Source organism: Balaenoptera ricei, chromosome 13, assembly GCF_028023285.1.
Source record: "Balaenoptera ricei isolate mBalRic1 chromosome 13, mBalRic1.hap2, whole genome shotgun sequence".
Lineage (NCBI taxonomy): Eukaryota > Metazoa > Chordata > Mammalia > Artiodactyla > Balaenopteridae > Balaenoptera > Balaenoptera ricei.
In genome coordinates, this window is record NC_082651.1 from 55,803,588 (window position 1) to 55,829,395 (window position 25,808).

The 25,808-nt window shown below is 38.5% G+C and overlaps 1 protein-coding gene and 1 long non-coding RNA gene across 4 annotated transcripts in view; one reads left to right on the forward strand and one right to left on the reverse strand.

Annotated features, from left to right (window-relative positions):
* LOC132377192 (uncharacterized) overlaps positions 1-7,754 on the reverse strand; it is a 209,228-nt gene extending 201,474 nt beyond the window's left edge. For both annotated transcript variants that reach the window (XR_009506572.1, XR_009506573.1), the window contains exon 1: positions 7,632-7,754. This is a non-coding gene — a long non-coding RNA (uncharacterized LOC132377192). The remainder of the gene's footprint in view (positions 1-7,631) is intronic.
* Positions 7,755-7,915: 161 nt separating this feature from the next.
* Positions 7,916-25,808, forward strand: part of PPP4R3B (protein phosphatase 4 regulatory subunit 3B) — a 67,385-nt gene continuing 49,492 nt past the window's right edge. The window contains exons 1-3 of one of the 2 annotated variants that reach the window (XM_059943303.1): positions 7,916-8,472; positions 9,817-9,872; positions 20,327-20,425. In XM_059943303.1, the coding sequence (XP_059799286.1) occupies positions 8,331-8,472; positions 9,817-9,872; positions 20,327-20,425 (297 nt within the window). In that variant the 5' untranslated portion in view covers positions 7,916-8,330. The remainder of the gene's footprint in view (positions 8,473-9,816; positions 9,873-20,326; positions 20,426-25,808) is intronic. The other variant, XM_059943302.1, reaches the window with a different exon arrangement.

Below are 25,808 nucleotides of genomic sequence, written 5' to 3' on the forward strand. Positions count from 1 at the left end.
CAGTTTTACCATCTCAAGCATATCTCAAATCACTGCAACAAGTTTCAAAATAAGTCTGAAATTTACAAAATTAATTTAAAGGTAATTAAAACTACCTATTATGAGTACAGTACTAAACGATGGAATAGTTTGTTTCTTTCTGAGACATATATACTCTAATATAGAGTCAATTTATGAAAGCCAGACTGATGAGCAGTCTAGTAAAGGTTTTAAAAAAGTCATAAAAAGATAGGAAAAGAATAGGTTAATTCTAACTAGAAGAAAAAGTGAAAGTTTCTAAGAAGTGGAATTTGAATAGGACTTCATTATGGAGAGGTGATATTTGAGCTGGGCTTTAAAGGATGATTATAAAGGGAAAGGCTGCCTATGGAGTGGAACAGTTTTATCAGTGGATAAAGAAGACAGTAAATAGAGGTCAGATTGTAGAGGGGTTTCGAATATTAGACTTAGGACTCTGAACTTTATCCTGCATGTGTTGGGAAACACTGAAGAATACCCAGTGTCTCATGAAAACCAAAACTGCGTAGTTGGCTATAGTTTTGATATTGACTATAAAATTTAATGCAATTGTCAAGGACTCATAAATTAGAAGAGATGATTTTTTTTAAAAAGTATAAAAATATGTAGGCCATTATCATTTATGAAAACAGATAAATTATCTTAATAAAATATTGGCAATAGCTATTAGGACCAAGTAGTTCTATAGGAATGCAAGAATGGGTAAGCATATAATCTCTATAATGAATTACAGAGAAAAACCATATAATAACCAGATGCGAAAGAGTCAATTTATAGAATTCGATGTACACTTCCTAGAGAATTTAGAATATTAGGAAATGTCCTTAACTTGGCAAGTGGTATCTATCAGAAATTAAGAACATGTATACAACACTGAAGATGTTGCCATTAAAGTCAGGAACAAAACAAGAATCACCACTATTACTCTCATCAGTGTTCTAAGGTCCTAATCAGTGTGATGAGATTAAAAAGAGGTGGAGAACAGAAACATTTGCAGATGATCATCTAAAAAACACTTTAAATTGTTATAAAACAATTAGTTAGAACTAATAAGCGAGCAGTGCCCACCTATGTTTGCCAAAATAGCGGTCAAACGTTGCCATGGTATGAGCTCATTTCCACTTCTCTCACTTTTTCCGGGCTTCAAGGAGCTACACCAGCAATGAGTTTGCCCCATCCCCTGTGGTCCTGACCAGGGTTAAATCTTCAGTCCCAAAGTCAATGAAGTCTTGATTATTCAGTCTTAACCTCCAGCCCCCTTGATCAAGCACCCTAAAAATCCAATCCCAAGTGTACTCCTCCAGCTCCTGCTAGTACATGCTAGCATATTATTTCAGTTCCTTCGGTGCGTAATCTCCTTCCTTATCAGGCAAAGCAATCCCCAGGCATATTGCAACCAGATTTAACCCTAGTTACCATAGCCTCTCAGCTAGGAGAGGAAATGGGAGCAACTATGGAGGAGGTCTTTCTGCAAGGGGGAAGTGTTATCTCTTACTAGGAGTTATAAGCCACTTCTGCAGTCCCTGAGGATCCAGAGATATCTACAGAGCCAAAATACTCACAGGCACCCATCCCATGTTTCAAAGCTTCAGGCTTTCCCAACCAGGGCCCTAGCTGCATAGCAAACCTCCCTAGACTGAGCATTGAAATATCTTTAGAGCTCTGTAACTGTCAAATCCCATATCTGTTTTTCCACTGCAGGGAATAAGGGCCTCTTTATGAAGACCAAAGAGCCCCCCTGGCTCCCAAATGTAGTTTTTAACTGTGCATTAAGTGCCCTCAATTCATTAGCCCTCTGCAAGGGAGTAGTACAACTTAATTGGCCACCTCTGCTCTCCTCATAAGCGTTGTTTCTCCCATATCTTTCAAATCCTGAACTGTTGAATAGGAAACAGCATTCACCCCTTCTAGGATGTTTTCCTAGGTCACTACCTGTGAAATCAGCAGTCAAATGGCCACCTCGTGCCAGGGACTGAGTAAACCATTCCCCAAACCCCATCTTACTGTCTGATTTCTGACATCACTCCCTGTATCACCTATGTCAGTTCTGGTCCTCAGAGAAGCAGATGCCTAGAAGGGATCAGACATGCAAGATATTAATTGGGGGAAATGTCTGTGATGGATAAAATAGGTGGGCTCAGGAATTGACAGGAAGAGCCTGCAGACCATAGTGCAAGTCTGACCTCTGCAAAAGGAGGAAGGGAAGGAAATACTGGGTGGAGCTTCTGACTAGTGTATTTCCAAGAAAGTCTCATCCTGGCTGTTAAGTTCCCCAAGCCAGAGTTGCCATTAGAGGAGTTCTGCTTTGGACAAGAGAGGACAAGTTTTATATCCCTGCTGTGCTGAGTCACTGGCTGGGAGCAGCTGGAGGTATTTGTGGCACAAACATAATGGTGGAGCCCAAAAGGCAGCTTGCTGTCAGATAACTATGTTCCCCAGAGTAGGTTCTCTTTAAGGAGATCAGAGTGGTGCACTTTAAGGCCACCACACCAACCAAAAATCAAAACAAACTATAAAACTATAGCAATTAACTGTCATACTCGAGTTGGCCAAATAAAACAATGGAAAAAGAATAGTGAATTCAGACTCAAATCTAGATATATGTGTGTATATGTGTGTGTGTGCCTGTGAATTTAATAAAGAATATGATTTAAATAGCATTTCAAATTATTTCATCTATAAATGATGTTAACAGTTGGCTCTCCATTGGGGAAAAATTTTACATTGACATCCTACTTCATATATACAAAAAATTTCAAGTGGATTAGAGAACTAAACATTAAAAAGCCGTAAAAACATGACAGAATACCTTGGTTAAACATGGAAAATTAACAACACAGTTAAATAATTTTTTTAAAAAGTAGAGTGCAAAGGGCAAACAATAGAGACAATAGCAGACAAGATATTTTAATAAATGTTGGTTGCATGACAAGCAAATAGAAGAGCAGTGGTAAATTTAGCAGAACAGAGGAAGTCACAATCTATATGACCCCAGAGGTGATCAGATAAGAAAAGAGAACAAATTATCTCCACAAAAAAAAAAAAAAAAAAAAAAAAATCAAAGGATCAGGGGTGAGAATTTGAGGGCAAGGTAAAAGTCTATACAGAGAGGGGCTATATGCCTGACTCCACTTCCCAAACCCACATAACCAAATGACTACCATCCCTACACACACACACATACACACACACACTCATACCCATACACGCCCTTGTAACACTGCCACCTACCACCTCAGAAGAATGGGATGCTAGGTACCAGAGATGCAATGGTGAGAAAAACATACTCCCTGGGCTCATGAAAATTTTTCATCTACATGTGGAGACAGTTATTAATAAAAACTCATACAAATAAATATAAAGCTACAAGTATGACATGCTACAATGGAGGGGTGCATGGTGCTATAAGTGTGTAATAGGAAGATAAAATGAATACTCTAGTTGTCTTCCTAGCATCTATTTTACCCATGTCACATAGTGTAACATACATGGGATTTGGGTAGGACTAACCCCACCGGCAACTACAAGCATGGGCCCTGATTTGCCTCAGCCAGTCCAGTACATGACATTCCCTAGACCACAAAACTCTAGGTTCAGGAGTGGGCATGTGACCTAAGTTAGTATAATCACAGTGCAACTGGGGATATGTGAAGAAACTCTCTTTTGATGTGGGTGAAGAACTATGTAGCCTTGGGAGATCTTGGCTACCATCTTAAGATACAAAAGGAATCAGCCTTAGGATGGATTTGGCAGAGCAGAAAGTAGAATTGAGAGGCAGAAGAAAATCAAGTTCTCACTGATACTCTTGAGTCACTCAATTAAATCAACCCTGAGTTTCATCTTATCTTCAGACTTTCTATTCACAAGAGCCAATAAATTGTCTTATCATTTAAATCTATGTGAATTGGGTTTTTTGGTTCCAAGGGGATTTGACCTAGTCAAGGAAGTCAGGGAAGGCTCTTCTACGTAAGTGATAATTGTGGTGACATCTGAAGGATAAAGCAGGAGTCATCATGAGATGACTGGAAAGAAGGAAGTTCAGACAAATAAGTGTCAGTTTTAACTTAGATCAAGTAAAATGGGTTGAAAAATGTCCATTGGCATTATCAACAAAGATGTCTTTAGTGAGTTTATCAAGAGCTTTTTGGTGAGGGCTGGGTGATAGAAACCAGAATAGATAGGTTCAATTAAGGAGTGAGTGGTGAGGTGAGGAAATGTAGGGAGTATAAACAACTTTAATCCTTGAACAGTTTGGCTGAAAAGGGGAAAAGAAATAGGAATGTAGCTGAAGAGGATGTAGGTTATCAGTTTTGATGACTTATTTAAATGGGGAAGGCCTTAAAGATTAATCACCTCAAGGAAAAAAATGAATGAATATAGCAAAAAAACTTTCATAAAAGTTTTTCACAAAATCATCGAACAGAATTAGGAAGGGTAAAAACAGAAAGCCTTACATCTCAAGGACATGAGTCAATAAGACCGAGAACCCAGTTTACTCTGTAGAGATTACTATATTTTTTAATCCTCAAGAATTAAAAAGTGTAATGCGCCCTCAAGCGACATTTGGCAATGATCGGAGATAATTTTGATTATTACAACAGGAGGATGGGGTGCAATACTACTGGCATCTGGTGGGTAGAAGCCATGAATGCTGCTAATCATCCTGTAATGCACAGGACAGCCTCTCAAAACAAAGAATTATCCAGCCCAAAATGTCAGTGGTGCCAAAATTGTAAAACCCTGATCTAGGAATTTAACCTACGCATATATTGGCACACATAAAAAAACTTCTGTACAATCATTTATTGTTTGAAATTACGAACTATTGGAAATGACATATATAGAGAAAAAAATGGTTTAAATAAACTAGGGTACATTAGTACAACAGTATGTACGGTATTCCATTATCTGTGTTTAAAAAAAAAGGTGGTAGGTATAAATGTTACATATACAGATATAGAAATCTATCTCAACCCTTGGAGTGTAACTTGCCTGAAGAAAACCTTTGCTGGGGAATACACATTGTTGCAGTGCATTACTGCCCTCAGTGTGTCTTGGAGAATCCTGCTCTGGCCCTCTGTCTATGTTTCTCTCCATGGGATGAGAAGTCCATGAAACCAAGGGATGTGTCCACTTGGAACCCACTCTTCCCTTTCTAGACCATGCTCTGGGCACCCTGGAATTCCCTGCCCCAAAGGCCAAGCCTGCTCCCAGGGTCTGCACAGTCCTCTTCCCAAATTCTGTCCTCCTGAGGAGTGGCCAAAGGGTGACTACATTCAGGGAGAGTAGACATAGACAGAGCTTGGACAAAAGGCTGGGGTACCCTCTATGTGCACATGAGGGCTGTCTAAGTGCAGGCAGAGCTGAGGTGTGAGAAGAGAAGGCAGGCTAAGGATTTCAGAAGCCAAAGGGAGACTCTGGAACTCTGAGGAGTTCAAGAATTCTAGATTTGAATCTGGAATCTGGTTTCCAGGCAATATGAAAATATATTTCTCAGGGTATACCAAAGGTAGGAAAAGAAAATATATTTTATTTAATAGCTTGATTTAAAATTTTTAAATCTTTAGACATATGGTATATGCTCTTCCATTTGTGTGCTTGTCCTGGACCTTACAACTGTTAGAGATCGGCCTGTTGCAGAAGAAAGAGAGAATCCCTGTGACCTAGGGCAAGAAAAAAACAAGAACCTGTGCCTGAGGATCCAGCAAGGGGCAGAGGTGAGTGCTAAGGGTTTAACTCTGTTCCCTTATTTCAGATATTGGGGAGTATAGCAAAAGGGGTACTAAGGGGAAGGTGGAAGGGATGCTTTGAAACACTGTTCAGATCATTCCACTCCTTAGTTCAAAACTCTCCAATGGATTTGCAACTCATTCAAACAAAACCCAAGGCCCTTCAAGACAGCCTCTCCCTCACTCCCAACCTTATTTCCCACCATATCCCCACTTTCTCACTCCACTCCAATCATACTGGTTTCCTTGCTATCCCTCTCACTCACTCAGCATGCTACAGCCTCAAGGCCTTTGTACTTGCAGTTACTGCTTTCTGGCTCTCCCTTCCCCTAGGGAAATGCATGGCAGACTGCCTCCCCTCAATAGACACCTTTACCCTTCCCATACTCACTCTCTAACCTTCTGCTACTCTATTTTGTTTTTTTTGTTTTTTTTTGGTCATAACATTTATCAGTACCTGGCATAGATTTGTTTACTGTCTTCCTGCACTAGAATGTAAGCTCCATGAAAGAAGGACTTTTTCTACTTATTCACTGTATAGAACAATGTCTAGCACATAGTATATGCTCAACAAATATTTGCTGAATGATTGAACAAATACAGGAAATGACTCCAGTTATTTCCATTTTTTCCAGAGTTAGATCTTATTTGTAGAACAGTAAACTTTTAACATGTATGGTGTCAAAGTGACTTCTGTACAGTTCTCATTCCTTTAACTTAATACATAGCTTATACATTTTTTTAGGCCAGTAACATATTTTGACTTTGTTCACCTGGTCCCCACAGCCTTGAACACCTTTCAAGCCAAACTCCCACTCAGGGATCCTCTAACATCAGGCCCAAAAGTTATCTGAGTGTGCCTCAAAAGTTATCTGTGTGAAGCCTTCTCTGACCCGAGACAGAAATGTTATTTTCTCTGGGCTCAAAATGCATTTCGTCCACATCAATCACAGCAATTAACGGGCTCTATTGCCACGTATATTATAACTATTTAATCCAAGTATATTTAGATTTTAAAAAATCCTATGTATCCAGATGTTGAAACGAGAATTTAATTTTTATCAGGCGCCTGCTCTGTGTAAGACGTCTCACGTTTTATTGTACCGCGGAAGGGTGTACCCACAAGATCTGGTCAAAACATAAGCACGTTCTGACAACACCATTGACAAGGAATGACTACAACTCCCAAGATGCGCTGCAGGGTAAAACGTGTGCATCTCGCCTGACTTTCACCTTTCAGACTAATGGGTTGTAAAAAGCTGGCGGCACAAGCTGAGACTGTCTTTAAAAACGAACAAAAGGATTCTACCCAAAACGAACAGGGGGCCAGTGCATGGTTTGTATCCACCACGCAATGTTTGACACTTAATGTGATGTTTGACAACGTGAACGCCAAGAGAATTCCTCCCTCGCTTATTCAGTGCATAAGACCTCCCGAGAGAGAACGCGAGAAATGTCAGCAAGAGAAACTCAAAAATATCGAAACAGTGCTCTTCGATGTGTTAGGAAAGTAGCTCCCCGCCACTTCCCTAAACTTATCTGAAGACTTATTTTCCGACGTTACAAACACGGGAAGGACACTGTTTTCATGAAGCGGAAAGTATGCTTTTCAATGGCCAGCCACCAAAAGCCTAACGATACACTTGTGTACAATGTTACAGTCTCCTGGAGATGCACAGGACACTTCCTGAGGAGATGCTTAACTGTAACAGACTCCATAGCGAGTTTCAGGGGGTTTCGGGTCGCATTAAAGGGCTAAGCTCTTCACAGAAAGAGGTTTAAACTGTTTTTCTCTCACAGGCTGAAAGGGTAAGCTTCCATTAAGGAGTGCGAGCACATTTGCTTCCCTTTTGCTCAGGGTGAGTCCCGTCCAAGGATGCGTACCTCCCAGGCTTGCTTTGTGTTTTCCACAGAGCTGAATCCCACGGCTCGTCACACGCCGGGTGAAGCCAGCAATCCGCACGAAGCCGAATCCATGACTCCGCGCCCGCCGCCTGTCCAGAGAGGACTCTCGCGGCACCAGCTAAGACAAGGAGCTCGCAAGGACCGCCCACCCAACCGAGATCCCATGGCAGTAGGCGGGGCCGAGATAGGAGGAAGTCGCACTTAGACCCACCCACCTCAGTCCAGTACCCCGCCTCGCGAGAACACCGTGCGTGCAGAAACGGAGGCGCCTCATGTTGGACTCGTCGGCCGCCGTAGCCCCTGCTAGGACAGCCCGTGTGAGCTTGCTGGAGGAGGAAGAGAAAGGCAGAGAGAATCGGGTTACAAGATGGCGGATCTGTAGTAGTTACTGCGGCGGCGGCGGCAAGAGAGCGAGCGAGCTCTGGGGGGCAAAGGGTGGGGAGGGTGGGTGTGTGCGGGGGTGAAGTGAGAGGTAACCGGGACTCCGGGCGGAAAGGTCTCAGTGGTTCTTGTTGCCCCTTCCCGCGGCTGAACCTTGGGAGCCATGGTGAACTCGGGCCTCTCCGGAGCCGCCGCCGCCGCCGCTGCTGCCACCGCCGCTACCGTCTCTCTAGAGTGAGGGGCGCGGACGAGGTGAGCAAGGAGGCGGCGGCTGGAGCTGTGGGGACAGCAGCCACCATGTCGGATACGCGGCGGCGAGTGAAGGTCTATACCCTGAACGAAGACCGGCAATGGGACGACCGAGGCACCGGGCACGTCTCCTCCACCTATGTGGAGGAGCTCAAGGGAATGTCGCTGCTGGTTCGGGCAGAGTCCGACGGTAAGGTTATTGGAACCGTAGGATAGGGGACCATGCCTCCGGTTTGGGCACAGCCTTGGGGTTTAGGCCCTGGGCCGAGTACTGTTACTGCCACCGCTTGGGACAGCGCATTGGTTTTCTGTCTGCACTTCAGTACGGTGAAGACAAACTACTTTGTCGGGATTTATCCTCAGTCGGACGCCGATTCTCTGTTCCCCCGCCTCCTCTCCTTATTAAACCTTTGACCCCTTCCTCTCCAGTCTCGCCTCTTAAAGAGGTGGGGGGAAGAGTGTGAGAGAGAAGAGAGGAAGTCGTGAGAAACAAGGTAGTGATCTCGTTCTAGGGAACTGACCCTTCCCGTCCCCCTTTATTTTCTTATCCCATTATATGCCTGGTACAAAAGGTTTAGTGAAACTTAACTTTCTGTCTTTTTTTTTTTTTTTTTTTAATTGATTTTCTTAACTAGCCCCGGTTGCCACAGTCGACAGGTGCTGGGGTAAACCAAAATGCACCTATTTCCTGGGGTTATTGCAGACTGTTGCCACGATACACGCACGCACAAGCACATACACCTTCAGTGTGGGATCCCTCCAGGCTATCTTTGTAGAAGGTGCTGTGAACAAGTGGATACTTTACAACCAAAACAAGTTAGGACACCAGAGCAGACTGTAAACTTGTATTCGTTGATTTATTGTACGAGTCTTACGTGAAATATTTTAAAATTATAAAATGTACAGCCTTAAGTAAAACACCTTCCTCACTGTATCTGATCGCTGGATTTGAGCAACTGATATGTGCAGATTAAAGAAAAATAGCAGTCTTCGGTTTATTTTTGACATATCTTGTACTCTTGCACTTTTTCTTTTAAGTAGTCATGGACATTTATTTTTACATGAGGTGTCCTGCTTTTTGTTCTTAAGGAGAAAAGGATAAATGCAATTCTGTATTTGTGTACTAAGTACTTAAATCCCTGTTGTTGTCCTTTGTAATTTGTTTTATTTGTTAAATTGGAAATGCAATAAAATAACCTTGTTAAAAAAAAATTTGGCTTCAGGTGGTCATTTAGACCTTAAATTTTTCTTTTCAATAAAACTATAATAAGTCATCTAGTCTCCGCATATTCTTGGTCTGAATGTTGTTCTTAGATGAATTTTTTCCTTTAAAGGGTATATGGGGTTAGGATGATATGTTCTACATTAAATATGAAGCCCAGATCTTGAGAGAAGAATGTAAATTGGAATACATTTGATTACTTCAGATGTCCTGCTGGGGGAAGAAAAAAGTTGTTTTTTAAATGTGTATTCTGATGTTTTATTCTGTGTTTTATAAATTGAAACTTATAAATATTATTTTTTTAACTTGCAGGATCACTACTCTTGGAATCAAAGATAAATCCAAACACTGCATATCAGAAACAGCAGGCAAGTAGTTGTTTATCTTTAATTTGAAAGACTTCATCTGTGATCAGGGAAGTATTAATCTGACAAAGCTGGGAAAGCTTTTCTGACAAAAAAAAAAAAAACATGGATGATAAACAATTACAGGCTATATGTATTTCCCTTGCAGGTTAAAAGTTTCAAACTGAAAAGTGAAAGCTTTTGTTCTGGAAGTAATTTATTATCTTTGAATTGAGCCACTGTTAGTTTACATTGGAAAACAATGTATTCATTAGTCTTATTTAACTGCAGTTAGCCAGGTATCTTCTATACCTTGTACACTAAGCCTTTTATTCTCAGTCACATTTAAAGGAAATGGCATAAAAGAAAATTCAAAGGGGTACTCTTTAAAGCAAGGAAAGCCTGTTAGTGGTGTGAAAGTGGATCCTTTGACTCATGCAGAGATAAAGCTTTTGAAGTAGAAGCACTTAATCCTGTTCTTTAATTGTTGTATATTTTTAATATAATAACCAATGGATATTTCATGAAAGTGTACACTGCCTATTATGCAATGTTTTCTGTTGATACTTATTGTCTTATTTGGGAAAAGAAAGCCTGTGTTGTGTTTTAGTGTGCTAATTATCTAGTCTGGAAATGGCTGCAGTGATTCAACTTTTCCTTTATCCTGTGAATGTTTTCATTTTTATTATGAAAGATTTCAAAATTGAGAAGTACAGCGAATAATATAATGAGTGTCTGTGTAACACCACCAAATTTAACAATGTTAACATTATACCATATTTGTTTCAAATCTTTTTATAGTGTTGAACATTGTGGCTAGAATTAAAGCTCCCTTTGTACCCATCTCATTCTATGCATTCTCCACCCTCCCTATAGGTAACCACTATTCTGAAGTTGATGTGTATTATTTCTGTACATGCTTTTATACCTTTTCTGCATATGTATGTATCCATAAATAATATGTAGTCTTTTGTGTGTTTTTAAACTTTACACAATTGATTTCCTATTCTTACATGTACTCTGCAACTTTCATTTTTCACTCAACGTTACTTTGAAGATTTGTTCATGTTAATGTAGATTTAGTTGGGCATTTTTTAAAACACTGTATGATGTATGATATACACCTATTGTTAGACATTTGGATTATTTCTAGGGTTTTTTTGTGTGTGTTCTGTGTGTAAAGTGAACATGGTAGAGATTTTTGGAGGAAAAGATAAATTATTTTCCAGTTTTTTGTGTGTGGAGTGTGTAAAGTGAATATGGCAGAAGTTTTTGAAGGAAAAGATAAATTAATTATACTTGCATCATCAGTGCTTACTTTCTTCAAGGTCAATGAAAATTTAGATGCTCAGAAACAAATACTTCACACTTGGAGGAATGAAATTACATCTATTGCACAGTGCATTATTAGTAAAAGTCTTACTTTTAAACAATTGTTTTGTGTATACAGTGCATTCTTAGTACTTTGAAATATTTTTTAAATTTTCCATATTCAGTTAATAGTTTTTTCCTTTGCTAAGAAAATATTATGTGTCTTTTTTGATGGAGAATCAAACATTTGTTCTGTATTGAACACCAGAAGTTGTTTCCTATACCTTAGATGTTTTAAGGTAAATTTAAGTAAATTTAATTTCTAAGTCAGCCAGGCAGATGGTTACTCTCTGTCTTTGTACTGACTTTTACCAGATAGCCACTTTTGGTTTGTTTTTTTGTTTGCTTGCTTTGGGGGGAAAGGAATACCAATATTTTGTAACCATTTTTTTCTACCTGCATGAATATAAAATTCTCAGGAACTGTCTTCTTAAGTGTGACTCCCTACAAATTAGTTATGTTATGGATTCTTCTCAAATTGTATACAAGATCCTTTAGCTATTGTTTTAACTAGAAAGATCACATTATAGCGGAGGTTTGTGTATAAAATAATCCCCCATCGTTAGTCCAGAATTACACAGTGGTTCTGTGAATATTTTTAGGAACTTTGGGACATAACTTTGTGTGTCATGTTACTCTGCTAGAAAATGTAAGTATTGCAGGAGAAAAATATTTTAAAAAATTTTTATGCCATTGAGGAAATGTTTTTTGTAATTAATTAATTTTAAATAATATACTAGTAGGGCTTTTTAAAAATATCTTTTTCCTTAATTGAGGTACTTTTACTAAATAACATTAAAGCTTAAGAGAACTCTTTGGCAGTGAGAATACTCTGGAAAAGCTTTGCGTATAAGAATGAAAAACCTGTGTAAATGGAGTCAGTTGTTTTATTTTCTTTATTGTTTAAATAGACTGCACTTTTCTAATAGAAGTCAAAGAGCTATATAGGAGTTATGTTAGACTTATTTTCTTTGTAATAGATATGTTTGTTTCACCAAAATCTTGTTCGGTTTGCCTTTTTACCAGGTTACACAAATTGGGATTTCCAAACACGCTGATATTTTTCTATGTTCATTAGAATTACCGTTTTTTTAATGTCATCATTTAAGTATTCAATAAATTAGTCGAGAAAATTACTTATTTCTAAAATTTATATGAAATATATTGATCATTAGTGGGTTTTTAATTTTAAAAAAAAGCCTTGAGTGAGTTAATGAGACATTCATAGTTTATAGGAAATTTTGCTACATTAAAATACATTGAGTATAATGAGAACCTACTCTATATAGCACAGGGAACTCTACTCGGTCCTCTGTGGCGACCTAAATGGGAAGGAAATCCAAAAAAGAGGAGATGTATGTATACATATAGCTGATTCACTTTGCTGTGCAGTAGAAACTAACACAACATTGTAGAGCAACTGCGCCAATAAAAATTAATTTTAAAAAATTCATTGAATAAATACAGAGAGGAATATTTAACATTCTTCTTTTAACATTACAGTTCTAAAATGAGCTAAGTACTGAATTGTGGGTTCAAAATAAGTTAGAATGAGTTGAGTTTTATGTCAAATGACTCAATATCAATAGGAAATCATTGATTCACATCACTTTCTTTGCCTACTGTGGGCAATATCGAAGTATTGATAGTTAATGGGAAGAAGATATACTTAACCTAAAGGAGCCAATAAACTTGTGAAGTATTTAAATAAACACTGTTAGAAAGAAAAGAGAATGATTATACAGTGTAACACAGAATAAAGTGCCTGATACATGTGTCAAAATTCTAAGTTATTTATCAGTAGAATCAATCCCACTTGACTAAATCAAAAGCAGACTCATAGGGTGTATACCTTTTATATTAAGCACAATTTTGTGTTAATTGGGTTTGGGAGAGATGTATAAGGAAGTCCTCATCCTGGGTTTTATTGGGAGATAATACATAGCAAGTGAAACAGTTACAGAATAGTAATAAGATAGCTGATAAACTGCTTTAACCCAGTCCTCATCAAGAGTCCATGAAAGCATTTCACAGATAAGGCAACTTAAGGCACAGAAAGGTTAAGTTTCTTAATTGAGATTATATAGCAGGTATGCACCAACACAAAATACTATGAAAAGTAACTTTATTCCACAGACTTGGGCAGTAGAAAATTCGAGAAAGGAGAGAGTGATTTGAACCAGTCATTGAGAAAAACTTCACTCTCCTTGGTGGTGTCTGCTGAAGGAACTGTGATAGGGAAAGAAATAGTACACCTGACACAAAAGGCATTATTAAGCCTATTTGGTTTCTGTTATTAAGCCTAAGAGGTTTCTTATTTGAGAGCTTGGTTTGCTAAACAGAAGGGAGCTATTATAGGTTCTTGAGTAGGAGCCTAACATGAAAGTGATACTGTGTTTAGGAAGCCGGTATGGCAATGTCATGAAAAATGAATTGGAGGTAGGGAGCGAAACAGAAGAACTTTAGGTAGCAAGACCTTTGCAATAATTCAGATCAAGAAAATGAAAGTCTGTTCCAGTGTAGAAAATGGAATTGGAAAGAAGGAAAAGAACTCCAGTACATTTTCAAGAAAGTGCTGAAAGATTTGGTGAATGATTAAATATGAAAAACAAGGAATCAAAGGTCACTAGTAGTGTTCTTGAGCCTTGGGGCCACAAAGATGATGGTTCTCCCCAGAAACTGGGAAGTTGAGAAGAAAGCAGGGTTACATTTATCCTCGGGTTAGAGACTTGTTTATTTAAAAAACAAAAGGTTCTTTATTTTGAATAGGTAATACATTCACATTGTTAAAAATCAGAAGATGTTTATGAAGTCTGTCCCACCCTGGACTCTGTCCATACAGTTTCCCTTGCTAGAGGCCACCAGTGTTACCAGTTTCTTGTATATCTTGCTAGAGGTTTTATGCATATGTAAACAAATATGCATGCAATTTTATATATATATGTGTGTATATATATGTAATTCTCCCTTTTATTGGCATAAGTGGTAGCAAACAATATATTGTTCTGTGCCTTTTTTTCATTTAGGCTTTGGAGTAAAATAAATAGAAAGGTCTTAAAATTGAACACCTGGGACTAGAGATAGAGTGAGAGTTTGATGCAGGAGATTCTGATTTGAGAATCATTAAACACTATTTTTAGCTGCAAGAGAGGATCTCCTTTGAGAGAGTAGATACAAATTGACAAAAGAACAGAGCTTAAGACTGAGTCTTGTGAATTGTCCACATTTATTCATTCATCAAATAATACTTGGTTGAGTTCTGCTTATGGTTTGGTCACTAACGGTAGTTTGGTTTTTCAAAGTGCAGTTGAAAGCTTTTGAAGAGTTTTCGGCAAAGAAGTGACATGATCCAAAATAGTAATATCAATCTGTAGAATTGAGGAGAGGCAATAACTAGGAGACTGGTTGAGAGAGTGTAGCACAGTCCAAGCTAGAGATAATGTTGAATCGAGTTAGGGTGATGGCAGTAGATACAAAGAGGGGAGGTGGATAGATTTGAGATATATATGGAAGATAGAATTGACAGGGCATGCTGCAGGATTAGGTGTTTGGTAATCAGGAAGAAGGAAGATCCAGTAAAGAAGAAGAAAGAATAAGCAGTTGGAAAGAATAGAGCATCTGGAAAATGTGTTGTCTTCAAACCAAGGGAGAATATAATTGTGGTAAGGAAAGAAGGGCCAATCAGGCAGCAAATGCTGTTTCATATCCTGCCAAGAGAAAGACTGAGAATATTCTAGGTTTTTTTTTTTTTGTTTTTTTTTTTGTTTTTTTTTTGTTTTAAGGGAGGCTGAAAGACATAGTCTGTAGTTGACCGATCTTATGCCCAGTTAAAAATTTTATTTATTTATTTATTTATGGCTGTGTTGGGTCTTCGTTTCTGTGCGAGGGCTTTCTCTAGTTGCAGCAAGTGGGGGCCACTCTTCATCGCGGTGCGCGGGCCTCTCACTGTCGCGGCCTCTCTTGTTGCGGAGCACAGGCTCCAGACGCGCAGGCTCAGTAGTTGTGGCTCACGGGCCTAGTCGCTCCGTGGCATGTGGGATCTTCCCAGACCAGGGCTCGAACCCGTGTCCCCCGCATTGGCAGGCAGACTCTCAACCACTGCGCCACCAGGGAAGCCCTATTCTAGGTTTTGGTTAGAAAAATGTCCACTGAGATGAAGATGAAATGCAAATGATCTGATCTTATTGTACCTCTTAATTGGCAAAATAATCCAATAAACTTGAGGATGTTGGGGTTTAGCCTGAGAGCCACTGTGAGGAATGGACTGATGAGTATGTGAGAGGGAAAGAGGTTCATACAATTGTGAATGCTGCATTCAAATGACAGCATGAATTTGTAATGAGTAGAGTCCACTCTGACCTTGAACTATAGATCAGGTGCACAAGTAGAGGACGTGAATGATTAGGTTGGAAAGATGGAGCAGAGTGATTGGTAGAGATGTGTTCTGGGTGGTGGCCTGGAATGGAGGAATCTTTGGGAATCAGATGGAGAGGGGGCTTTCTTCGTTAGGATCCTTTTTGTTTCTTACAGTGCCACAGGGGAGACGCTTGGGAAGCAAGTTGTTAAGACCTTTGCCATCTTTTAGAATTTGTTCACATTTCTTACGGGGCATAGTAACAGGAACATGGGTTTAGAGTTGGATGGATACTCTTAAGTTTTTTAATTCTTTTATTTCTAGCTATATGATTTTGAGCAAATTTTCTCTGAACCTCATTTTTTAAATGGAGATGCTGCCTAACTCACATAATAGTTGTGAATTAATGTATGAAAAGGGCTTTAGCATAGTACCTGACACATAAGTGCAATAAGATAACTGTATTCATAGTAATCTTACAATAATCCTTATGTAGACAGCATTTTCCTCTTTTCCAATAAGGTAAGAAAATCAAAGAAGTTAAATACTTTGCTGAAAGTCACCAAAATAGTGGACAGTGAAACTGTGGGTGGTGCTCCCAGGTCCTCATTCTAGTTCAGGGTTATGCCCATTGTACCCAAATACATCACGGATTTTGAGAAGATAAGATACTACCACTGTTTGTAAGTAGTGTCATCATGTGTGTCTTGGATTATATGTTATACCACACTATTATTTAAAAATCTATCTCAGAAGGAGTTTAAGTCAGCTACTGTTAGGAACTACTAGAGAGTTACATGCTGCGTTGTCTGGTTAATCTCACTCATTTTCAGACTCTAAATTGATTTTGAACTTGTAAATTGAATCTAGTATTTCCATCTTCCTTTTTTTAAAAAAAAATATTATTCCTTTGAAAAACTTGATCTCTTTATTAATATTGTCAAAGTCATTGGGGGCAAAGATAGGGTTAGTCTGGCAAGCAGTAGGATCGCAAATATTTCATGACTAGATATTATTCATGTTAATGAAGTAGATCAGTATCAAGGAGGAAAACTGAAACACATAATCCATTGGTTTGTTAGGCCCTTTAAAAATATGTCACACATTCCTTTGTGAATATGTAAAAACTGGAGACCCTTTCCCCAAAATAAATATTATGCAGCAGGTTTTAGATAAAATTTTAAGGTGTCTGTAGACTCTGGATTAAGAACCTCTGATTTAAACAGTAATTGGCTCAAGAGTGTGTTTTTAATATATAAGATGGAAAATAACCATTTCGCGTAATAAAACTACACTGTGAAAACCTGATACAGTAAAGGCTAAATTGTCAAGCTTCTCTAGCTCATGTCTTACTCCCATCCTGGACTTGGACATAATCACCTTTTTGGTTTTTTTTTTTTTTAAGGACCAGACCAAATATAATTCTCCCTGCAAGCTCATTTTAAATATGACTTCCATAGGGACATAGTGGTGATTAAGTGTTTTAGTTAGTAGAAGAAAACTCTAAGCTTTCCTTGGTTTAAACAGAGGCATTAATAACGTCCCAAAGATATGTGTGCCACACACAGATTAGAAAAAATATGTCACAAAGTACAGTGGTTGAAACAGTCTTTACTATGAAAAATTGGGCTTGACTCAATCTAGGCTTTTTGGATATGTGGGAAACTGTGCCACTTGACACTTCATTCTGGTTTCAGTATTCTTGTGCCATCTCTATATTCTCTCACCTAGGAACTTTGACCCTTGGAATAAGCAGTTCTAAGGAGTTCTTCTTATGGGTACTTTTTTTCTGAGACAGTAAGATATGGAGGAGGAGGAAAAGGAAAGATAGATTTTGTCACCCATTTGGGATAGGTACATAGAGATGGAAGGTGCCTACTCTTGATGGCACTTCCCTATCCTCTGTTAACCAACTAGATATACGCTTCGGTCATGTTCTCAATTTTGACTTACCCAAAGAATTACCCGAGACCCTTGTTAAAAATAAGGATTCTTGGGCTTTACTCCAGACCTGTACCCAGGGGAGAAGCATGGGAATCTGTTTTTAACCATCTCCCAAGGTCAGTCCTCTTTGCATTGAAAAAGGATTCTGAATATAAATTCTATTTAGTTTCTGGGATTTTGACTGGCTTATGGGTAAGAGTTTACTGTTAAGAATGGGAAGGAAAGAACAAAAGAAAATGATAGGAAGAAGGGGACTCAGTTATTTTAATTTGACTTTGTTGCTTACCTCGACTTTTCTCTCAGAAGGTAGATTGGAACCAAAATGCAAAGGGCCTTGGATGCCTGGATAAACGGTTTTGAATTTCATTCATTCTGTTGTAGTAGTGATCTCCAAAATAGAATGCACAGTATGAATCATTGGAGAAGAAACCTGTTTATTGTATCAAAAGAAGAAGTTGAATTTTGCAAATATTTAATAAAGTCACGTGGTCAGAGTCAAAAATAAGCATAGTATTCTGAGAGAAGAGTAATGTTTCCATGAAAAGTGTTCCCCGCCTATTGTGAGTTATAGCCTGTATGTGCAGATAACTGTTTACAGATATTTTCCAATTTAAACTAACCTGTAACCCTAACAAAATGAGCATGTGCCTTAAAATGGGTTGAAAACAGTACTGTAAGTGCAAGTGAACAAGATAATGGTCAAACTGACATTTACACTCCTAGTGTAATCTGTCGGGCAAGTGACAAAGCCGAAATAATGATAAAATAGATATTACAAAAAGTTTCCCCTCCCCCAAAATTCAGAATTATTAAAAGGATGTCACTAAATACAGATTTGTATCTCCTATCATTTATGGGTATACTGTGCCCTAACTATATTGGATCTTAAAATTCTAAAAATGATATGGAGCCATTGCAGTTTAAACATTTTAAAATATTGCTTATTTAATCTTTATATAAGCCTTTTAATTTCTATTTTACTGTATGTTTTATAAAATATGGCTATAGTAATATTAAACTTCTGTATATAATATGTAAGTAATTTGAGGCACACGGTTTTTAAAAGTTTGGAGAGCACTGTTCGTGTAGCTGTTTTCAGGAGGGCTCTAAAAAAACAACTGAGGAACTGAGGAAAGAACATGGAGCTTGTGTGGGTACCCTAGTGCTTTAACTAGAATAGCCTTGTTTTTATCTCTTTTTTTTTAATTACTAAAATTTTGTTTATAAAAAAAGTTCTACTGGTTTTTTAAAAAGATTTCACAACCTCTTCTCTACATGGTGGAAGCCACTAAAGGTTTTTAAACAACCTGATAAAATTTTAGAATAGTTGATGGCAAATATACCTTCCAAGAAGCATGGCCAGCCAGAAGCTAGAACATAGATTTTCAGTGTTCTTCTTACCTGATCACACAGCAAATAAGTATTCATCTGAGGCCTAGATTAATTAAGGGATGAGCTACCAAAGTATTGAAATGTTTTCATTTTTAAAGCTTTGTCTTTATTAATCTGGGGCTAACTTTTTTTTTTTTTTTTTTTTTTTTGGCTGCGTTGGGTCTTCATTGCTGCATGCGGGCTTTCTCTAGTTGCGGCGAGCGGGGGCTACTCTCTGTTGCAGTGCGAGGGCTTCTCATTGCGGTGGCTCCTCTTGTTTCAGAGTATGGGCTCTAGGCGCTCGGGCTTCAGTAGTTGTGGCGCGTGGGCTCAGTAGTTGTGGCACACAGACTTAGTTGCTCCACGGCATGTGGAATCTTCCCGGACCTGGGATTGAACCCGTGTCCCCTACATTGGGAGGCAGATTCTTAACCACTGCGCAACCAGGGAAGTCCCTGGGGCTGACTTTTAATTTTATATATTTTTTTAATATCAGGCCATAATATTTATAAGTACCGGTCAGCTGAACAGTTAATAAATATAAGGTGTTTTCATAGATTATATTTTTGATAATTAGGGAATAAACTTAAATGTGCATTTTTTTTTTTGAAAATCAAAGTTTTGGCCATATTAAACTTTCATTACTATGTATCCTTTAAAAGTCCATTTCATTTAGGTGTTGCATAGTGATTTTCGTGTTTAAACTTGCGTGTTTTAATTTAAAACCAAACCTTAGTTTTTAATAAGGGAGTTGACAACTTCTCCCTAAAAGCATAACCTTTTGGGAGGGATATAATTAAGGACATCCTAGAAAAGCACTTATCTGAACTGGAGGTTCTTAATTTTTTACTATCTAAGCTGCTGAACTAGGTGCTATTGGTAATACAGGTAGAGCAAGTATTTTCTGTCACCATTGTTTCACATTCCTTAGTATCCTGAAGGCTTCTCCAGATTTTAAAAAGGCAGAAATAGAAAGGGTCAAACCTTAGGATAATTTTCAGCTATTAGCCTACTGGTAACCAGCTTGAAGGGAAAAATAAACGGGTAGGTGGTTAGTGAGTGGAACAGCTGACTTTCTGGAAACAATAAGAAGTAGATGATTAGAATGTCTACATGATATTTTGGCCAAGAATGCTAGACTTTCCATTAAACATTATCTTGGTAACATGAGCTAGAGCCTGTTAACATGTTTTAATATTTTTTGTTTCAGAAAATTGCTCACTGTCATTTTCAGTACCAAAGCTATGATTTCATTGCCAGATATTACTAAAATTTCAAAGGATAACAAAATACAGTTATATGATGTCATTTGAGTGTACATTAATTGCACTTACCTGAGGGCATTGCTGCGCTGTTTCCTGTCCTCTTGATTTTTATTTATACTTTGTAGTTGTTTCTTTTCTGGTGTGATGATACAGAAATCTTTATTTTTAAACAGGATACATTAATTGTTTGGTCAGAAGCTGAAAACTATGATCTGGCACTAAGTTTTCAGGAAAAAGCTGGCTGTGATGAGATCTGGGAAAAAATTTGTCAGGTAAGGTTATTTTAGTAATGTTTAACTTAAGTTTGCATGCATTCATGATTTTTTTTTTATTGTATCTAAAAAATGTGTATTAGAAAGTGGAGAGATAATATCTTCACATGAGAATTTGATAACCTAACCTACAAATATCTTCTATGTTGTACATCAAAATGTTTTACTTGAAATTTTTTTTAAAGTTGTAATTTTGTTTTACCATTTTAGATTTTGATAGCATATATTCATAATTAATACCCTACAAAATGTCAAGACCTTCTAACAAAAAAAGATTAAATAGTTATGTTCTAAGGCTTTTAGACTTTTCTTTAATATTTGGTCACCTGTTTGCTTAATGTTTATGGATAACTGTGCCAGACACTAATAATCAGAAGTGCTCATGACTTCAACTCAGAAGGAACTTACAGTGTAGCAGCATATAGGATAGGTGGTAACTCTCAGGGTAACTAGAATTCTTTTTTTTTTAGAATTGTTTTTTTTAATTGAAGTATATGTTTCAGTTGTGCATTGGAATTTTTTTAATGAAGTTTTTATTTTAGAAGTGTCAGATTTATGGAAAACATGAGCAGAAAATAGTTTCTATATACTCCTCTCCCTGATATCTCCTCCCCTCACAGTTTCCCCTATTAAATAGTTTTCCCTATTAGCATCTTACATTAGTATGCATATTAGTCACAATTAATGAACTAATATTCATACATTATTATGTATTATTATTATTTATACATTATTATTAACTAAATTCCACATTTATTCAGATTTCCTCAGCTTAAATGTCAGTGTTCCAGAATCCTGTTCAGGGTACCACATTACATTTAGTAGTTATGTCTCTTTGGGCAAATCTGGGCTATGACAGTTGGTAAATCATAAAATTCATTTTTAATTACTGTTTTCTGTAAATGGAGATCACTGTGTTTCAGTGGTTGCCTAGTCTAATCTTCTATTACAGTGGGGTTTTTTAATATAAATTTATTTATTTATTTATTTTTGGCTGCGTTGGGTCTTTGTTGTTGCTCACCGACTTTCTCTAATTGCGGCGAGCGGGGGCTACTCTTCGTTGCGGTCCGCGGGCTTCTCATTGCGGTGGCTTCTCTTGCTGTGGAGCACAGGCTCTAGAGCGCAGGCTGAGTAGTTGTGGCACATGGGCTTAATTGCTCCGTGGCATGTGGGATCTTCCTGGACCAGGGATCGAACCCATGTCCCCTACAGATTCTTAACCACTGTGCCACCAGGGAAGTCCCTATAGTTTTTTTTTGACTGTCGTCATTTCACTTATATCAGCTTTACCTCTAGGGATTCTTATCACTGAAGGTTCTTTTTTTTTTTTTTTTTTTTTTAATTTATTTATTCATTTTTGGCTGCGTTGGGTCTTTCTTGCTGCCTGTGGGCTTTCTTTAGTTGCGGTGAGTGGGCTTCTCATTGTGGTGTCTTCTCTTGTTGCAGAGCACGGGCTCTAGGCGCGCAAGCTTCAGTAGTTGTGGCTCGTGGGCTCTAGAGCGCAGGCTCAGTAGTTGTGGCACATGGGCTTAGTTGCTGCACGGCATGTGAGATCTTCCCGGACCAGGGCTCGAACCCATGTCCCCTGCATTGACAGGCAGACTCCCAACCACTGCGCCACCAGGGAAGCCCTCACTGAAGGTTCTTGAGTTAGTTTTATGTATCTGACCACAATCATTTTTTCCCTTGATCCTCCCAGTAACAGTGCCAAATTGACCACAGTCATTTTTTGCCTTGGTCCTCCCAATAACAGTGCCAAACAGCGTAATAAAGTGGCCTACGAAAGTGTAGTAAGAATCTTACCATTCCATAGAAAGCTTATTTGACATATGGCTCTAGATCACTAAACTTTTATCTGGTAGTAGATGGTTTGTTTCTTTCCTACCTCATATCTGACTATGTATGCATCATGTATTGCCGAGCATTATTAGTATACATACATACTAGAATTCTAGTTGATGAACAGTTGAAAACATTAGTAAACATAATTTTTCTTTAATTTGTACAATATACATAAGAATATAATCCTAATTGTTTTGTTAATATTTCACCTTTTTGTTTTGCCTGTTTTTAAACCTGTGGATGGTGATGGCAAGAAGGTCCTCATTTTTACCCTTTTTTATCTCATGTGCTCTCCAAGGATTGAGATTGAATTTTATGTTTGCAAAGTCTTCTGTAAAGTGAGGTGTAAGATCTAAAAAAAAGTGACCTCTATTGCAGACATACATATGCAGTTCATAAATACTTGCTGTTCTGTTCTTTTTTTCTTTATATTTATTTTTGGCTGTGTTGGGTCTTCGTTTCTGTGCGAGGGCTTTCTCTAGTTGCGGCAAGTGGGGGCCACTCTTCATCGCGGTGCGCGGGCCTCTCACTATCACGGCCTCTCTTGTTGCGGAGCACAGGCTCCAGACGCGCAGGCTCAGTAGTTGTGGCGCACAGGCCTAGTTGCTCTGCGGCATGTGGGATCTTCCCAGACCAGGGCTCGAACCCGTGTCCCCTGCATTGGCAGGCAGATTCTCAACCACTGCGCCACCAGGGAAGCCCATGCTGTTCTGTTCTTGATTCAATAAACTTGAACCATGAATTCATTCATCTATGAAATGGGGGGAAAAATGTTCCATGTAAATAATGAAAGCAATAATTTCAAAATAAAAGAAAGATTACTTTTCCATAATATTTATAAGGCTGTTCAGAATATTAATAGCAGTATATAAAGGCTAACCTTTTTTTATGATAAATTACTGAAACGTGATATTTTATTTTGTTTTCTCCCTCCAATACCAGCATGGCAACTGGCACACATTGTGTATGTACTTGGTATATATTTGAAGAATGAGTGAATAAAACAGAAGACAAACATCTTATTTAGAACTAGGGTGTTGAATTACATGTCTGCTAGAACATAAATTTATATTGTGGATAATATTTTCCAGTGATCAGCATATTCAGTTATCCTTTGCCCCACTTTTCCCCTCCCCACACCTCAGCACCTGCTGTTTAATATATGTTCTTGGATATATATATATATATTCTTAATGACTTTGTACTTTTGTCTTAGAACTTTTTGCTGAAATTTGTTTTTTACTCTTTTCACTCATGTAGTTCGGGAGGTCCCCAAGACCACTCACAGGTTCACTAATTCACTAGAAAGACTTAGAGAACTCCACAAGCTATTACATTCATGGTGCAGTTTATTACAATGATATGATTCAGGTTAAAATTACCATTGGGAACAGGCACATCGGGCAGAGTCTAGGAGAGTTCCAGGCGTCAGTATCCAATTTTCTCTTTTCAGAATAGTCATGCAGACAGCACTTAACTTCTCACAGCAACGATGGGTGGCAACATGTACAGAGTATTACTGACCAGGGAAGCTTACCCAAACCTTTGTGCCCAGCATTTTCATTGGGGCGTTAGTCATATAAGCATGCTGACTACCCATGTGGCTGACTCTAGTTTCCAGCACTCCCAGAGGTTGAGCTGATATTGTGTGGCCCAAGATCTCCTCGATAAACCATACAGTTATCCACACATGTATGTGGACTGTCCAGCATAGCCCAAGGTCCCCAGGTAAACAAAAATACTCCCAACAGAGGATATTCAGAGTGCTTAGAGGTTGACTCTCAGGAGTTAGGCAAGGTCCAAACCTTTCTTTGGGCAAGATTAGTCCTTTACTGCAAAGGCCACCCTTCGGCCCTTGGCCAAGACTCTTACAGCAAAATGGTCATATTTGTCTAAGTATCTACATTTAGTGTAGCATTTATATGACAGAGCAATAGTATCAGTATGAATATGCATAACATTTGGAGGAGTCAGTCTGGGCTAGGAGTAGATTTAAAGAAACAACTATTCTGACCTATAAAGCCATGATTTACTTTTTATATTTTTGCACTATTTTGACTGCTCATTACCCTCCTTGATCTACCACAGTTTGTACCTTATGGTAAACTCGTAGAGAACTCTTTAGTATAGAAATTAGCTGATGGTTAACAGCTAGTAAGTCCACTTATTCCTCATGCCAGTCATTTTCTATCGACATTACATGCTGAGGAGGCTTTAATTCAGTTTCCTAATACATTTGATCATAATATCAATATTATCATAAGGCTTATGTACATGAGGTAGTTGGATCAACAGTGGCAATGTTATACCATATTGCGGTATGGTAGTAGATGTAACCTGAAAAAAGTAAGAGTCAGTAGATACTGGCACATTACAAGAATCCCACTCAGTCATTAATAATTGGTCCAGTTCATTATATTGTATGACAGTGTCTCCCAGGGTGGTGTCAGCTCTATCAAGTAGACTTACAGACTTCCATTCAACCTTGTTGAGTCCCAGGAGCAGTGGTAGACTTGGGAAACATATGGCTTCACCCTTCCAGGCATCTGTTACAATGGAGCTAAGAGAATATCATCTCTTACTCTGAGCTTTTCATAAGGCACCAGTGTTAATATTGGATTTCCTTCATTACATTACCTATTAATTTATTCCTTTGCCCTCTGTTACATTTCTCCTCCCCATTTGTCATTGATTTTTGCGCAAACTTTTCCGCCTTCGAAAGGAATGTTAGGTTTGGCCACTCTGCTGGTCTAGCAAGGTTAATTTTTTACTGCACAACTCAGTACTGTACTTTTAAGATCTAGCCATGTTGCTGAGTATACATTTAGTTTATTGCTCCCAGCTGCTATGTGATATTAAACAGAACCATACGTAATGTTTTACTTTTTAATTCTGGGAAGTCATTGCTGACCTTTGAAAGAACAATTTCAATAAAAAACCTATTTCTTTGTCATTTGTTAACCCCTTATAATAAGAAAATAGAACTTCTCTCTGAAAAAGATTGACAGCTCAAAGAGCAATAAGTATCTTAAGGGGAATGGTGAATGATAAAACAAAATAATCATCTGGGAGAGAGAAATTACAAAAACAAGGGCTAAGGGACTTCCCTGGTGGCACAGTGGTTAAGACTCTGTGCTCCCAGGGCTTCCCTGGTGGCGCAGTGGTTGAGAATCTGCCTGCCAATGCAGGGGACACGGGTTCGAGCCCTGGTCTGGGAAGATCCCACATGCCACGGAGCAACTGGGCCCGTGAGCCACAATTACTGAGCCTGCGTGTCTGGAGCCTGTGCTCCGCAACAAGAGAGGCCGCGATGGTGAGAGGCCCGCACACCGCGATGAAGAGTGGCCCCCACTTGCCGCAACTAGAGAAAGCCCTCGCACAGAAACGAAGACTCAACACAGTCATAAATAAATAAATAAATAAATAAAAGAACGTGAATTTCTTTTAAAAAAAAAAAAAGCAAACTGGGCTATTCATTTCAGTAACAGTCAAGTGGTCTTAGTTTGCATTCAATTTCCAATCAGTTTCTCAATCTATTTCA